Source organism: Rhipicephalus microplus, chromosome X (genome assembly GCF_043290135.1).
Source record: "Rhipicephalus microplus isolate Deutch F79 chromosome X, USDA_Rmic, whole genome shotgun sequence".
NCBI lineage: Eukaryota > Metazoa > Arthropoda > Arachnida > Ixodida > Ixodidae > Rhipicephalus > Rhipicephalus microplus.
Genome location: NC_134710.1, coordinates 436,858,088 through 436,872,752, shown reverse-complemented (window position 1 = coordinate 436,872,752; position 14,665 = coordinate 436,858,088). Strand labels below are relative to the sequence as shown.

At 47.3% G+C, this 14,665-nt stretch overlaps 1 protein-coding gene across 1 annotated transcript; it reads left to right on the top strand.

Annotated features, from left to right (window-relative positions):
• Positions 1–567: 567 nt before the first annotated feature.
• On the top strand, positions 568–2,170 carry LOC142777467 (uncharacterized). The gene has a single exon (XM_075881911.1). It carries the CDS (start codon positions 826–828, stop codon positions 2,041–2,043), a length of 1,218 nt encoding a protein of 405 aa, XP_075738026.1. The 5' UTR covers positions 568–825; the 3' UTR covers positions 2,044–2,170.
• The last annotated feature ends 12,495 nt before the right edge of the window (positions 2,171–14,665 follow it).

Genomic DNA, 14,665 nt, shown 5'->3' with positions numbered 1-14,665 from the left:
ACTAACCGGGAATAAAACCAAACTGCTTATCAGAGAAAATGTGCAGCTTGTCTAAATACCTTCATAAAAGCTTTTCGATGACTTTACTGAAAATCGAGATAATTGATATGAATCGGTAGTTCGAGAATAAACGCTTGTCGCCTATTCTAAAGACGGGAATAGTTTTTGCTTTTTCAGGGCTGTTGGAAAAACCACAGTCTGAAATACAAGATTTATATTGTAATATTATATATCACAGATCAAATGAGCTATCAGTTTTATGTCAGCAGCAGAAAACTTATCGCGACCAGCGCTTGTATTCCAATACCATTGGTAACCCTGAACACTTCTTCAGGTGACATTGGATAAAAAAAATGAATGTAGTAATCGTGAGGAAGTATATTCGAGGGATGCTGTCGACTGAGAAATATCAATGCCGAATGAGTCATTGAAAGAGTTCACAATGTTAGATGAGTTTTCGATCACACGATTTTCTGTGGAATTAAGGTTATGTCTGAATGTACCATGGTCCTGCCAAGCACATATTTTACAGCTTTTCACTGCTTCCTAACGTCATTTCTGGCTCGCTTTATTTTATCTTCGTAGTATTTTACTTTAGTGGACTTAAGTAACATATCTAATGTGCTTGAGTATTCTTTATAAAGCTTTTGAAGATTGACAATGAAAGGGGACTTTTTCGTCTTTTTGTATGAATTAACCTTTTTCCGCAGACTTTCTATTAGGTGATATGTCAACCACGAATTAATTGAGACAAGGTACTTTTTTCAGGTCACTTACAATAGACCTCCCGCAGCAAACTACTCTTACGGCAGCACGTCGCCACTGATGTCACACAGAGGCCTGCTGCACAACAACTCGCTGACCGGCGACCACGACCGAGACCTGACACCGTCAAGAATATCGCACTGCAGCGACTACTCGACCAGCTCGAGCAGCGGTGGTTGCGGAGTGCCCGCCGACAGCAGTAGCGAGACATCAGAAGGCGAGTTCGCCAAGACACCTGGAGGATCGCGGAAGTGCTCGCCGCAAAAGATCTCCAAGACAGGCAACATCACACCGCAGCCGGGCGAATTCGGAAGCACCAACGGCACCTCCCCGTGGAAGATGGCGCCGCCAGAACGACCCGACCCGGCGGGAGGACGTTCACACGACGTCATCGTCATCGACAGCAGCGCCGCGTCGGCCGACGAGAGCTACGCATCGTCCGCTTCGCCCTCCACCTCTCCCGCCAAGACGAACGGAACGGCATCCTCTCCGAGACATTCGATATCTGGTGTAGGGTCCAGGCAGACTCCTCCGCCACCATCTGCCAAGTCTATGATTCCCTACCTCGCCGCACCCTACCAGGCCACGAGCTCGGAGAATCTGACCACAAACGGAACGACGTCGTTAATTCCTCAACATCATCAGCAGCAACAGATGGCCAAGCAGCAGGCGATGACCAACGGCAGAGTCCGACAGTCGTCTACTCCGCCTAACCCCAACGCAAGGCGTCGTTCTGTGGACGCCGGACTGGCCACTCTACCCCGATCGAGGTCTCACAGCAGTGAAGGGAGCATGACTTCCAACAAGGCGTTCCTCACGCGAGGCGTCCCGGGTCACTGCTCTTGGAGGAGTCCGCCCCCAGTCCGGACCTCGCCGCAGTCTAACTCTGACGGCAACAAGACGTGCGCCTTCCGGCAGCGCGGTTCTTCCAGACCGGCCTTGACGCCGGACCTCTTCACCGAACCCGGCTCCAAGAGAAGCGCGGTCCACTCGAGCCCGACCAAATCTCAGCGGCCCAACGTGATATCGCCCCTACTGCAGGAGCTGCTGCGCGAAAAAGACCTTGATTCTGACGACAAGATCCTGAATAAGATGGAGTTCATCGTCAATCACTACCGTTCGCGACTTGACAAGGGTGATTGCGATGATGCCAAGGGCACCTCCACCCTCCCTAAAGCCTCCCATACAGCACCCACGTCACCCGACAGCTTCTGCAGCCCTCCATGTCGGAGGCAGGGCTCGAAGATACCCAAGGCTACTTACTATGACAGGAACTAATTCATACTGTCTCTTTGAGGGCTCTTGTGCCGAGTACTGGCATCTGTCTCGGGGTGTACCGAAATATCATCGGTGCCATAACAGATTTGGGGCAGTTCAAATAAAAAAAATGTGTGGATTGCTCAAAGGACTGGCCCTCCCCGACAGGCTAGAATGCCACGGTCGAGGATTGATTTCCTCCTGAAAGAGGATAAGTTGTTAGATGATGCACCTGGCCAATGCTTTATGGTCTGTTACGAAGGGAGTGACGACACGATTTTGCAGGCATTCAGCTATGGTTCTTGTGTTGTCGTGTGTGTTGCGGAGTTTATTGACGTCGGGCACTCTCCGCCAGCTGCAGGAGACAACTTTACTTTGGAGTTTTGCATCGCAACAACAGTTGCTTAACGTGTAGGTAGCACGTGAGACCCTTTATACATGGCTATGGTTAAGTCGCAGCCGCTCCACCTGTTGCATGACGCAGAACTGATAGAAGAAGAAGAAGAAAAGGCACGCGTTGTTTCGGGTGCGTTTGCTGCTTGGAGCTGACGTTTTGTTTGACCAGATCAAACTTTTATATATAATGTTACCTGAGGCGAGGCTCGTACGAACGTAGCAGCAGTCGCGCGAGTTTTGTGTTGGTCTGAACTATAGTGACAGCATAGTCACTGACATGGTTAAAAACGTGGGGATGAAATGAAACTTGGTATAACGCAGTCGTCTATCAATTAATGCGCTCAGAAGCTTTTTACCATGAATGCTACAGATTAACAATGTAGATATCTTTTTCAGATCTATTTTACCTGGCACTACGGTGCGCAGAAGTATAAGAACTGCGTCTTCTGATTGCGTCTTCGCATTAGTACTGGAAAACTGAAACACAAACGGTAGATAGAGCGAAATGTCCGGAGATCGAACGTGTTTAGGAGAAAGATGTAATAAGTAACATGTCATTTAATGGAACGGTATATCTGCGACCTCCACAAAGGTGATTTTCCTGCCTTGTCGGAGCTAGTGACTGCTGCCGATACCGCCCAGAGCGGGCGGAGTGGGGCTTGGTCCAAAGTGCGCTTTCTGTTAATGTATTTAGTTTGGGAAGAGTGCCATGCATGATGTATGTGAAGAGTTGATGAGTGTTTTGTATGCTTTTTTTTTGCTTTCGCTGAAGCAGCAAGATAATTGACAGCGAGCTTGTTTTGCTCTTTTTGTTTTGTTACACGATTCTTACGTCCACTATCTATGTGTTCACGCAAGCAGATGATTTTATTGTTTATTTTTTAATCTGTACAGCGCTGCAATCGGCCACCACATCATGACCCGGGCGCACATCTTAAAACTGCTCGGAAGTGGCGCGTCTCTTGACGAATACCCGCTTTCGTTGCTTCCTCTAGTCCGCAGGATATAGAACGCAGATTTACACGGGCTGGTTTTCCTTCCAGACCAATAACCTAACTAAGTGTGACTAGTACAACGCTTCCACATTTATTGGCTATCACGCCTTCGTTTATTGCTCTTGTAGAATTCTATTTACAAATGCCAGACACAAAAAAGAACAGTCCCTGATGGTAGGTTTTAGATTGAGGTCGATGTAAAGACAAAAATGGATTATGGACATGTTTGTTGATTCCAGCTTTATGAAAACGTGAGTGTTCATAAAATATGAAAACTTTGGAGCGACGGAGAGAGGACCAAGCAAAAAAAGCTTCAGCTTCTGCGCCAAAACTTTAGCTAAAGGGCCCGTGTTCTCTAGTGTCCTGACACACACAGAGGTTCGTTGTCTGAACTTGGGCTCCAGGTCTAGGATTCTTTCTATTTGCCCACCGTTTTACCATTAATTACTCGAGTGTCCCTACTGAAACGTTCCGTATGCGAGTCCAATAATTCCATATGTTTCCGTAAAAAATATATATGTTTCCTATATATTTTCCATATATTTCCGTAAGATTCTTACGGAATAATAAGGAATTATTGGACATCGTATACGGAACGTTTCAGTAGGGGTGGCACATCGCGACATATTGTCAGAGTTCGCCGATCGCAACCTCGCCCCTAAGGTATTCCTAAAGGTCACTTAACTACAGGTTGCCGTGAGCAACTGCTGTCGTTTGATAGACTGAGGGTGCGGCGATGCATTACGCGATGTACACGCGGACTCTTGGGTTTATCTCGATTGTTGGCGAGGCAGTAGGTGGTTTTAGAATAAGGTACAGAAAAATTAAAGCACCGTCTTCTTCATTTGAAAGTGAGCCTGAATTGCACGTGAGAAGGAACTCTCCACCTCCGCTGTGGGATTCGCCAAGGGAAGCCAGGTGTGCCCCAGGTATGTCCGAGTACTTAGTGTTTAGAACAACTTCTAGCACTGCATTTTTCAATCCTCTGTAATGCACCTAAAATGAGAGAACCTGTGAAACTGCATTTTTTTGGTGGGCTGGTAAATATGTGTATTCCAACAGAAACGGGTAATTATTTAGTGAGAAGTGGTCATGACAAAACGCAGACTGTTAATATATCTAAATTGGGGGGAACGTGATTTACCAAAAATGCTGTGGTTTTAAAGCTTTCCCAAAAAGGCCATTATTATTTTTTTAAGAAATTCTGTTTCATATAGGTCAAGAACATTGCCTACTGTATTGCATTTGCTAACAAGCTATAAGAAGTTATAGCAGTTGTTGTCAAGTTATAATTTGTGAAATGTGACAAAACTGGGCTAGTGGCTGTAAAACTGCTATTTGGCTACAATTAGATGCAATTTGTTAAGCACATTTTTGTCGGAAATATTCACAAAAAAGCTAATAAAAATAAAAAAAATATAATGTGCATCCAAGTTACATTAGGAGGCCTGGGGTGCGGCCTCACCGGAAAACACCGCCGGGAACCCACTCCCTCACCAGAGAAGGATTGGCCACCCTGGTGCAGTATCTGGCTTTTACCTCCCACATGCTTACGTCAAATGACTCACGGCCCTCAGTCCCCAGCAGCTGCGAAGCAACTGACCACGGCGGCGGTCAGATCTGCAACGCAGCAGAGGGTGCTAAGAATCTCTGGATCCGGACAGGCCGCCATTAGAACCTGAACTTGACAACGTTTAACGCTAGAACCTTATCTAGTGAAGGAAGTCTAGCTATTCTATTCGAGGAGCTAGAGGGTGTTAAATGGGATATAATAGGGCTCAGTGAGGTTAGGAGGACAGATGAGGCCTATACGGTGATACCGAATGGGCACGTCCTTTGCTATCGGGGCTTGGCAGACAGAAGAGAACTGGGAGTGGGGTTCCTAATTCACAGAAACAAAGCTGGCAATATAGAGGAATACTATAGCAATAATGAAAGGGTGGTAGGTATTGTAATTAAACTGAATAAAAGATACAAGATGAAGGTATTACAGGCTTACGCGCCTACATCCAGCCTTGATGACGCTTTAGTTGAAAGCTTCTATGAAGACGTGGAATCGGCAATGAATAAGGTAAAAACACAGTATACTATAGTGATGGGCGAATTTAATGCAAAGGTAGGGAAGAAGCAGGCTGGAGACCAGGCAGTAGGAGATTATGGTATCGGTACTAGAAACGCCAGAGGAGAGCTACTAGTAGAATTCGCAGAACGCAATAATTGACGGATTTTGAATACCTTCTACCGAAAACGAAAAAACCGCAAGTGGACATGGAGGAGCCCTAATGGCGAAAATAAGAACGAAGTAGACTTTATAATGAATGTACACCCAGGAATCGTGCAGGATGTGGAAGTGGTTGGCAAGGTACGATGCAGTGCCATAGAATGGTACGGTCTCGAATTCGCCTAGACTTGAAGAAAGAACGACAGAAACTGATACGCAAGAAGCCAATCAATGAGCTAGCAATGAGAGGGAAAGTACAGGAATTCAGAGTGTCGCTGCCGAATAGGTACTCGGCTCTTAGTGAGGAAACCAACCTTAGCGTAGATACGATGAATGATAATCTGATGAGTATTATTACGGAGTGTGCTGAGGAAGTTGGAGGCAGGGTAGTTAGACAGGACACTGGCAAGCTTTACCAGGAAACGAAGAACCTAATTAAGAAGCGTCAAATCGAGAAAGTGTCAAGTACAACAGACAAAATACAACTGGCAGAGCTTTCGAACTTGATTAATAGACGTAAGGTATGCGATGTAAGAAGGTATAACGTGGAGAGAATTGAACACACTCTGAAAAACAGAGGAAGCGTCAAAGCAGTGAAGAGGAAACGAGGAAATTGGGATTGGCGAAAATCGGATGTATGCACTGAGGGACAAAGAAGCAAAATAACTACCAATATGGATAGGATAGTTAAAATAGCGGAAGAGTTTTACAGAGATCTGTACAGTAGCGCAGGCATCCACGACCTTAATACTATAAGAACTAGCAGTAACCCAGATGACACCCCACCAGTAATGATAGAAGTCAGAAAAGTTTTGGAGAGCATGCAAACAGGCAAAGCTGCTGGTGAGGATCAGGTAACATCAGGTCTGCTGAAAGATGGAGGACAGATTGTGTAGAAAAACTAGCCACACTGTTCACGAGGTGTCTCCTGACGAGAAGAGTACCAGAGTCTTGGAAGAACGCTAACATCATCTTAATACATAAGAAAGGAGATGACAAGGACTTCAACAATTACAGGCCGATCAGCTTGCTCTCTGTAGTATACAAGCTATTTACAAAGGTAATTGCTAACAGAGTAAAGAAAACATTAGAATTCAATCAACCAAAGGAACAAGCAGGATTTTGAACAGGCTACTCAACAATTGACCCCATTCATACTACCAACCAGGTAATAGAGAAATCCTCAGAGCATAAACAACCACTATACATAGCCTTCACAGATTACGAGAAGGCGTTTGATTCAGTAGAAATATCAGCCGTCATGCAGACACTGCGGAATCAGGGCGTAGATGAAGTATATATAAACATTCTGGAAGAAATCTACAGGGAATCAACTGCTACCATAGTGCTTCATAAAGAAAGCAAGAGAATAACAATCAAGAAGGGTGTAAGGCAGGGGGACACTATCTTCCCAATGCTATTTACCGCGTGCTTACAGGAGGTTTTCAGAAGCCTAGAATGGGAGCAGTTAGGAATAAGAGTTAATGGAGAATACCTTAGTAACCTGCGCTTCGCCGGTGGCATTGCATTGCTGAGTAACTCAGGGGACGAATTGCAACTCATGATTACGGAGTTGAACAGGGAGAGCAGAAAGGTGGGTGTTAAAATTAATCTGCAGAAAACGAAAGTAATGTACAACAACCTCGGAAAGAAGCAGCACTTTGAGATAGGTAATAGTGCACTTGAAGTTGTAAAAGACTATGTCTACTTAGGGCAGGTAATAACCGCAGAGCCGAACCACGAGATTGAAGTAACTAGAAGAATAAGAATGGGGTGGAGCACATTCGGCAAGCACTCTCAAATTATGACAGGTAGATTGCTACTATCCCTCAAGAGGAAGGTATATAACAGTTGCATCTTGCCAGTACTTAGCTACAGAGCAGAAACCTGGAGACTTACAAAGAGGGTTCAGCTTAAATTGAGGACGACGCAGTGAGCAATGGAAAAAAAATGGTAGGTAGAAAAATGGAAAGAAAAAGGAAAGAAAAATTATGACTTTTTTCTGCTTATTACAACTGTAGAAGCGGCCATGACTGCATTTGAAATGATAGAGTAGCAATGTTGATAGGTTACGTCGGCATTTTCGCACTTTTTAACCGACAACCAATCACGCTGCTCAATGATGGTAATAAATGAAGCAGTAATCTGTTTATTCCTGAAGCTTCGAGTTGTTTTATTATTACTCGAAATGCCTATGCTTGCATAAATTGGATAATGGTCTGTGCATGGCACCTCGATGACGGCTGCTTCAAGTGGACTAGTGAAGTTACACAAAATGTGATCTATATTATTGCCTTTACCATGAAGTGGAACACGACTGGGTGCAGTTATGGCGAACTCATAGTCATTCCACCGAAGCAGGAAGTGTATTCTTAAACCTTTGCGTTGGTGTTATCAAAGAGATTGATGTTCATAACTCCTAAAATAATCACATGCTTCCCTCCCATTGACACAATATTCAACACCTCTCCTAAAGATACGCAAATCTCCACGACAGGTGACGACGGCAAGCGATAGATGCAGGAAACAAAAAAATTCTTACTAACTTCCGAAAAATGTGATTCATGAAGTTCGATCCACGCGGATTCGCCACCAGGAATATTTAGTGTCAAGTCCAGCCGCCTGTGATAGTTAAAGCCTGATAATATAAAAATAGCTTCTCCATTATGTGCATAGTCACATCGATGACAGTATTCAGAGGAAGAGGAAAGAAAGTTTAGCAGGTTCCCTTCATATTCTCAAAGCCACTGTTCACTGATGCAGATGATAGAAAAGTAGTGACCCATGGCTGATAACAATGTGGTAATATTATGGTATTTTTTCTTGTACTTCCAGCGTTAAAGTGAACAAACGTCCGGTTGTTTCAGACAGCCATTATGAGAGTTCAAACGGTGAAATATACGTTATCCTGCGTTTGGACAGACGCTACAAATGCAAAAGTAAACTATATCTAGGAAATAATGGAGAGCTCTAGTTCTGATTTTATGCGAAACACTCTGGTATCAGTTCATTTCCTTGCTTTTATCTGACAATTATCAGTCCAAACAAAAACGCCCACTGTTTCTATTTTTTGAGAACAAGTGCTTTAGCAAAGAGCAACTTGATATCCGACGAGAGGTGATGATTAACAAAGACAGCACTCGGGCCCTCCCCAGAAAACCTTTCTATAACAAAATTTTCTTTATAACGAAGTATTGCGCTTCTCACAATGTGAAGTCTCTAAATCACCATTTATTCTAATCTCAGTGCAATGAAACGTGTTATGCATATAGTACAACGTTATCAAGTTGCAGTGCTGCCTCTGGCAAATGGCGACGGTGATAATATGAAAACTCTGCTGCTGCCACTGTTCTTAATTTTGAGTCGCTTTTACCAGTGTAACCATAGCACTCGTGTTTGCATTTCTTTTGTTTTCAGACGTGACTATTGGCTTTACTTTTCGCTAGTGCAGCATAAAGCGGCGGTTATCTTTTCTCAGGTTCAAGATTACTAAACTTTTTGGACGGCCTTAATATTATTTGAAGAAATATGGACCAGTCAATGAGGCAGTGCAACAAGATGGCCGAGGTAAAGAAAGATTACAGTGTCTCCGATGGTCGAGGCAGTGCAAGCCATTACCTGCACAAAGCTTTCAGAAGGGGATGAGGGAGGGTCCGTACATCGGATCAGCAAAAAAGAAGGTGTCTTTGGTTTTCAACTCGTAAATGGCGAATGCATAATGGACCATGTGTTTTTTTTTCGTTTGAATCAAAATGCTAGAGTGGGAGATATATATATATATTGTGGGCATTTAGTATACGCATCCTCTTCACCGGTACATTATCATCATTATCATGTGTGGCTCATGCATCCCCATCGTTGTCGGGTAGCATCATCATCTTGGTCCGATCATCTCAGCTGTCGGCTGCCGGTTCTTCGGGCCTAATAAAGGTCTTCCAAACCAAGACTCCATACGTGGTGGAGCGTGCTGTTGGATCCCCCGCCATCTTCTCGACCACTCTACCCCCTGGAGCTACGTTCAGGTCGCCGCTTGGGCCAGGTGTCCGGAAATATGTCGCACCAAGAAGAGGTCGGTGCTGCAGCCGTTCCCACTCCGCCACCGCGTGCCGCGCCTTTTCACGTCATTAACAGCCTCCAGCGTGAGCCCCATCCCTTCGCTGGTATGCGCGGGGAAGATGTGGAGGAATGGCTGGACGATTTCGAACGGGTCGGCGCTGCTAACCGGTGGGATAACACCTACAAACTCGCTTACGTGTCATTCTACCTCACGGGTGTCGCGAAGACGTGGTTCCTCAACCACTTCATGGACATCCCCGACTGGTCAGCCTTCAAAGATCAGCTTCGCCATGTCTTTGGCACACCGGCTGTCCGTTCAGCTCTCGCAAGGAAAGCTCTTGCGACTCGGAAACAGCACATCGGGGAGTCGTATACATCCTACATCGAGGATGTCCTTTCACTTTGCCGCCGGGTTGACACCCCAATGACAGAGTCAGACAAGGTACGCCAGCTTCTTAAGGGCATTGGACCCGTCGCATTCAATGCCCTTGCAATCCAGAATCCGGCTACCGTTGCTGACGTTGCGACAACCTGTCAGCGCCTCGAAGAACTTGAGTCGATGCGCCTACAACCGGACAGTGACGCGGCCCGTATTACGACTGATCCAAACCTACGAGAAACGATAAGGGTGATAATACGCGAAGAATTAGAATCAATGGGATTCACACTACCATCAGTATCTACCATTCAGCCTTCTTCAACGTCATTGCGGGATGTCATCAGGGAAGAGCTCACGTCCATGACCCACATGGCCAACCTGCAGCCCATTGTCTCTCGTACTCTACCATCGTTCCCGCACACCGCCGCCGCACCACCAGGCACCGTCAGCTCGACGTCCCCGCCACGAACGTACGCGTCGGTTGCTGCCGCACCTCCCACAAGCTTTCCCACGAGCTTTTCATCACCACCGCGTGAGCCGTCACCTGTCCCTCTGACTTCTCTCTCTCCTGGTGCAGTTAGCGCAAGCTACTACCCTCCTCATCGATCGACTCGGCCTACGTGCTATTATTGCGGCTATCGTGGTCACATTGCACGCTTTTGCCGCAAGCGCCAGCAAGACGAGCGCCGAGGGTATGACATACGCGAACGGGACTATACCGCAGGAGCCTTGTATCAGGGTCGCCGTTATTCGTCACCACCGCGTCGGTCTCCATCTCCGCCAGCATCGGGTGAACTGCGCAGTAGTCACCGATCAACCCGACGCCGTTCACCGTCGCCTTACCGTCGCTCTTCTTCTCCTCTTCAGCCCGCTTCCCTTACTTCTGATCGGCATCCGGAAAACTAAGCGATGCAGTTTTTGGAGGACAAACTGCATTCCAACACAAGACTCCAATTCCTCCAGCGCGCCCCTACAATATGATTACGGTCACAGTTGAGGGAGTGGACGTTGATGCTTTGGTGGACACTGGGGCTGCGTTTTCTGTTATTCGTGCTGATTTGTGTACCCGTCTTCGAAAAGTCACGACGCCTTATGATGGACCGACACTGGTTACAGCCCAGGGAACAATGATTCGCCCTTCCGCTCTCTGTACTGCCCGTGTACTAATCGACGAAATTCTTCATCATATAGAATTTGCTGTGCTATCCCCGTGCTCCCATGAACTCATTTTAGGCTGGGACTTTCTTTCCTCTGCTTCTGCGGCTATTTGCTGTGCACAACGTGTCGTCCATCTTACTGACACGGACCACTTGCTCAACGACGAAACCTACAGGCCACTTCGACTCATCGCTGCAGTAGACATCGAGTTACCACCAAACGAACATCAATTAGTGACAGTTTTGTCCAACGACGTCGACTCTGGTGACATTTTGGTCACTCCGTCACCGTATTGCCTTAATAAAGGCATAGCTCTGGCATCAGGTGTGGCTCGCTTCAACGATGGATCAGCTGTCCTCGCTGCTACGAACACCACACCAGATAAAATTTTACTGCCGCGGGGCACTACTGTCGCCTGCGTTGCCGATCTGGAGCCTGTGTGCGTCGTGCCTCTTACCCCTGCCTCCTCTAAAGGCCATCCTGGAGATCATGCTGCTTCCTCGGCCTTTACAGCAGCCATCAACAAAGACTTGACAAACTTGCAGAAGCAGCAGCTGCTTGATTTGTTGCAAAAGCATGCAAACTCTTTTGACGTTCATTCATCCAGCCTGGGTCAGACAACTGCTACAGCACATCGTATTCAGACCGACGGAACATCCATTGTGCATCGTCGTCCGTACCGCGTCTCCCTAGCCGAACGAAAAATCATTGAGGAAAACGTAGACGATATGCTACAACGGGAGATAATCCGACCCTCAACCAGTCCTTGGTCGTCTCCAGTGGTTTTGGTGCGTAAAAAAGACGGTTCCGTACGATTTTGCGTCGATTACCGAGCACTCAATAAGATCACTAGAAAGGACGTATACCCCATGCCACGCATCGACGATGCCCTAGATTCCTTACAGGGTGCTGAATACTTTTCGAGCCTCGACTTGCGTTCAGGCTATTGGCAAATCCCCATGCACGAAGATGATAAAGAAAAAACTGCGTTTGCAACGCCGGACGGCCTATACGAATTCAATGTTATGCCGTTCGGTCTATGCAATGCGCCCGCAACTTTTGAGCGCATGATTGACACCGTGCTGCGTGGCCTGAAATGGAAGACTTGCCTATGTTACCTGGATGACATTGTTGTCTTTTCATCGACGTTTTCTCAACATCTGCAACGCTTGGACGAGGTCCTGACTTGTCTTGCGGGCGCTGGTCTTCAAATTAACACCAAAAAGTGCCATTTCGCCAGCAGATCTATCAAGGTACTCAGTCATTATGTGAGCAAGGACGGAATTCGCCCAGACCCTGATAAAACTGCTGCAGTGCTTCGCTTCCCTCGCCCGGACAAACCAAAAGATTTGCGAAGTTTCCTTGGTCTCGCCTCTTACTTTCGGCGATTCATACAAAACTTTGCCTCCATAGCCGCACCACTTCATAAGCTACTTGCTTCCGGTATGCCCTTTCAGTGGTCTCAAGAATGTGAATCAGCTTTCGACAGGTTGAAGAGTGCCCTCACGACCGACCCTGTACTGGCTCATTTTCACGATGATGCACCGACCTTCCTGCACACAGACGCTAGCGGCCGCGGTTTAGGAGCCGTGCTCCTGCAACGCGACAACTCTTCGCGAGAGCGAGTCGTTGCATACGCCAGCCGCGTCCTCTCCGCAGCCGAGAGGAACTACACGATCACCGAGCAGGAGTGCCTCGCCATCGTTTGGTCAGTACAGAAATTTCGTCCATACCTGCATGGCCGCCATTTCACCATTGTGACCGACCACCATGCTTTATGTTGGCTTTCGACACTCAAGAACTTGTCGGGACGCCTCGGACGCTGGATTCTACGCCTCCAAGAATATGATTTTGAGATCGTGTACAAGTGTGGCAGGAAGCATAGTGACGCCGATGCTCTTTCTCGCTGCCCACTACCAGCGACTCCACTCGGGGTTTCAGCCGTCAATTTGCACAACACGCCCTCGGAGTCCACGTCTACGGCGGTTTCCTCTCTCGCCTCTATGGACCAGCTGCCTTCGGACGACCCGCACGATTTTCCTTCTCGACAGTTGGCTGACCCATACTGTCGACGTATTATAGACTACCTCACTGGCAGTTCCCGTCCACCTAATGCAAGGCTCCGTCGCCAGCTCTCGCAATTTAAGCTGGACAACTCGGTGCTGTACCGCAAAATTTACCATCCTGACGGTCAGCGCTGGGTTCCCGTTCTACCCAGATCGCTTCGGTCCGAAGTCCTCAGGGCACTTCATGACCATCCGACTGCTGGTCACCTTGGTTACCATAAAACCTACGATCGCCTTCGAAGTCGGTTTTATTGGCCAGGCATTACCACTAGCGTAGCTCGGTACGTCGGGTCCTGCACTACCTGCCAATGTAGAAAACTACCAACATCTGCTCCCGCCGGTAAACTACAGCCTCTTCCGTGCCCAGCCACACCATTTGAAGTTGTAGGCGTCGATCTTTATGGCCCCCTCCCAGTCAGTGCTGCTGGAAACCGGTGGATAGTAACAGCCATTGACCATTTGACGCGCTACGCCAAGACGGCATCCGTTACTACAGGTTCAGCTTCTGAGATTGCTGATTTCATCCTCCGAGCCATTATAATGCGTCATGGTGCTCCACGTGTGTTGCTCAGTGACCGTGGAAGGGCCTTCCTTTCACAACTAGTGAACGAACTTCTTCAGGCCTCCGGCACAACTCACAAGACTGCCTCTAGTTATCATCCCCAGACTAACGGCCTCACTGAGCGATTCCACCGCACTCTTGCTGACATGATCGCCGCCTATATTCAACCAGACCACAAAAACTGGGACGTTGTTCTCCCATTCGTCACTTTCGCCTACAATACGGCCATTCAGCGAACAACCGGCTACTCGCCATTTTACCTAGTTTATGGACGCTCCCCTACTACTTTCCTGGACGTCTCCTTCTTTACCTGCCAAGTGAATTCATCTCCATCCTCTTCAGAGGAATACGTTTCACGACTCGCACAGTGCCGCCAACGAGCTCGTATAAACACTGAAGCCCGCCAGGAAGACAGAAAGCTAGTTTATGATGAATCGCATCGTGATGTATTCTTCCAACCTGGAGACGAAGTGCTCCTTTTGACGCCTGTTCGCACACCTGGTTTGTGCGACAAATTTCAGCCTCGGTTTATTGGACCGTACACAGTTCTTGAAGAGACTTCACCAGTGAATTATCGCGTGACGCCACTTGTAGCCCCAGCAGATCGCCGTTATCGAACTACAGAGGTCGTTCATGTCTCCCGTATGAAGCCCTTCATGCGACGTTCTTTGTCCCCTTGACTTGCCGCGGCCAGGCTGGCCGCTTTCACGTGGGGGGAATTGATGTGGGCATTTAGTATACGCATCCTCTTCACCGGTACATTATCATCATTATCATGTGTGGCTCATGCATCCCCATCGTTGTCGCGTA